The 2,153-nt window shown below is 54.8% G+C and overlaps 1 protein-coding gene across 1 annotated transcript in view; it reads left to right on the forward strand.

The window, feature by feature from the left end:
- BHLHE22 (basic helix-loop-helix family, member e22) overlaps positions 1-2,153 on the forward strand; it is an 8,017-nt gene that overhangs the window by 815 nt on the left and 5,049 nt on the right. Inside the window, exon 3 of the mRNA XM_014540417.1 lies at positions 1,096-1,233. Coding sequence (XP_014395903.1) covers positions 1,096-1,233 — 138 coding nt within the window. The remainder of the gene's footprint in view (positions 1-1,095; positions 1,234-2,153) is intronic.

Genomic DNA, 2,153 nt, shown 5'->3' on the forward strand with positions numbered 1-2,153 from the left:
AGTCCCACGGGGTCTCCGCGGTCCCAGCCAGACACCATCTTCCAGACCGGACTTCCCCGCGGCCGGGAAGCGCCTCCCGGAGAGGGGTCCCATGGCTCTCAGGGAATTGCCTTTTCCAGAGCAGCTCCCAAGCGAAAGCTCATGGCATTTTTGCTAAACTTTGCTTTTACTTTTTAGAATGTTCTCAAATAGATAAGTTGACACTTTCTCTCTCTCTCTCTCTCTCTCTCTCTCTCTCACACACACACACACACACACACACACACACACACACACACACGGACCATCCTTCCTTTCCGAAAACACACAGATACCCAAATCCAAGTGTTCCGGGTTCTCCCTACTTTTTAATCTAGAGAAGTAATAAACTTTATCGGGGCCATAGAAATAACAAAGAGGCACCCAGGCTTTGCTCTTCAAAAGTAGATTAGATTGTGCTCCGTTCTGATTTTATTTAGGTTCCTATTTCAAATTTCAAGCGAAGATTAATAAAGATGATCACTGAGACATTAAAGTAGGACCTAAAAAAATTAGTTTGGCCTGACGCTCAAAGCTCTATAACTCCCGTGCGGTGCTGCTTGCTGAATATTTTAGAATCCTTCCAAAGCCTTGGGTAGGCTCCTTCCTGCTCTAGCAAAACTGTATCCATCTTTGCACAACATGCTCTGGCGACTGTAAGTTTGGAATCCAACACTCGGCCCAGGATGCTCCCTGTGCCAGCGGGCCTCGCTGCGCCAAGCAACCCAGACCAGCACCGAGGGCGCTGTGCGGGGTGTTGCTGGACCGTCCCCTCCACGCCCCCACGCCCCCCGCAAATCCCGCCTGCCGAGTGGACTGAGCTTCCCCCACCGTGCTGCGGGCAAAGGAGACAGTCCCTGCCTTTCCTGTGCCCAAATGCTTAGGTAACTCACAGTGACCTCTGAAAATGCTCCATCAGGGGGCTTCACCTCCAGTGCTTCCCTCTCTGGGGTCATCAGGGAGTCAGGGGCTTTCCCCGCGGGCTCATTTCCCACCCTTTCCTGCCCACTCCTTCCCTCCGGGGAGCCAGAATGTGTTTATTTTGACTTGTCCTCTGCTACTTTTCCAACTTGCTAGTTACATCAGGAGCTGCTTCCTGGCGGAACAAAGTTCAAGTGCACAGAGTTCCCGAGCCCCTGCGGGCAGAGGGCACGGAGTCAGCAGCAGACGCCCTCCCTCCGCTGGCCCGAAACCAGGCGGCGGGATCCCACTCAAGTGAGGAGAGAGAGAGAGAGAGAGAGAGAGAGAGAGAGAGAGCCTAGGCCGTGACGTAGGGCTGGCGACGATTAACCCAGGTAACGAGACACCAGGCAGATGTGTTTTCATTGCCCTGTAAGATGCACGCAGTGCTAAGTGCCTGACAACTTCCCAGAAGCAATCAGCAAAAGTTTACGAGTGCGTAAACCTCGAAGACCATTCCCCGACGGTTGTTACAGGCCCACATTTAGAGCTGCTATAAATTCTCGGGCAGTCTCCCGAAGCTGAATGTCCACTGTCTAGTAAGCTGCCACCTCCTCCGGGAAGACCTGGGGGGATTTTCTTGAGCCTCTAAGGAAAGAGGTTTTGGGCTCCTACTGAATGAAATAAAGTTGCGCAAAAGTTTGCACCAGAGTTTTGGATGGCGTGGAGGTGGGGGCGGGGACAGGCTAGGACGCGCGTAGTTATCTGACAGCCGCGAAGGACCAGGGTCCTGCGAGGGTCCCAGTTCTAAGCCGGGTCAGGAGGCGTCTTGGCTGCTTTCTGTGGTCGCCCTTGCTGGGCTTCCCGGCCCTGCAGGACCCAGCTACGCCCAAGCTCCCACCTGGCCCTTCCAATTCCCACTGACTGGCCGGCAGGCGTCCAGGCGTCCCGCGGAAAGGGCCAGCCCATGGAAAGGCTGTCTCCATGAAGAACCGAATCAGGCGCCCGGGACACGTCTCCACTCCTCCCAGAGCCAGGGCACTCTCGACTTACCTACATTGTTTATAGAGAGCCTTTGTTTACAATCCCAGGAAAAGCAAGCTGCTCATTGAAAAAACAGTAACAGGAGCGTGTCTTTAACTTCCTAAAGGGAGAGGTTAACAGCTGCGAGCGCCCGGGAAGGGAAGGTGGGAGGGGGCGGGGAGCGGGGAGCGGGGGGCTGTGGGGTCCCCAGA

This window comes from Myotis brandtii, unplaced genomic scaffold (assembly GCF_000412655.1).
Source record: "Myotis brandtii unplaced genomic scaffold, ASM41265v1 scaffold1053, whole genome shotgun sequence".
In the NCBI taxonomy this organism is placed as follows: Eukaryota; Metazoa; Chordata; class Mammalia; order Chiroptera; family Vespertilionidae; genus Myotis; species Myotis brandtii.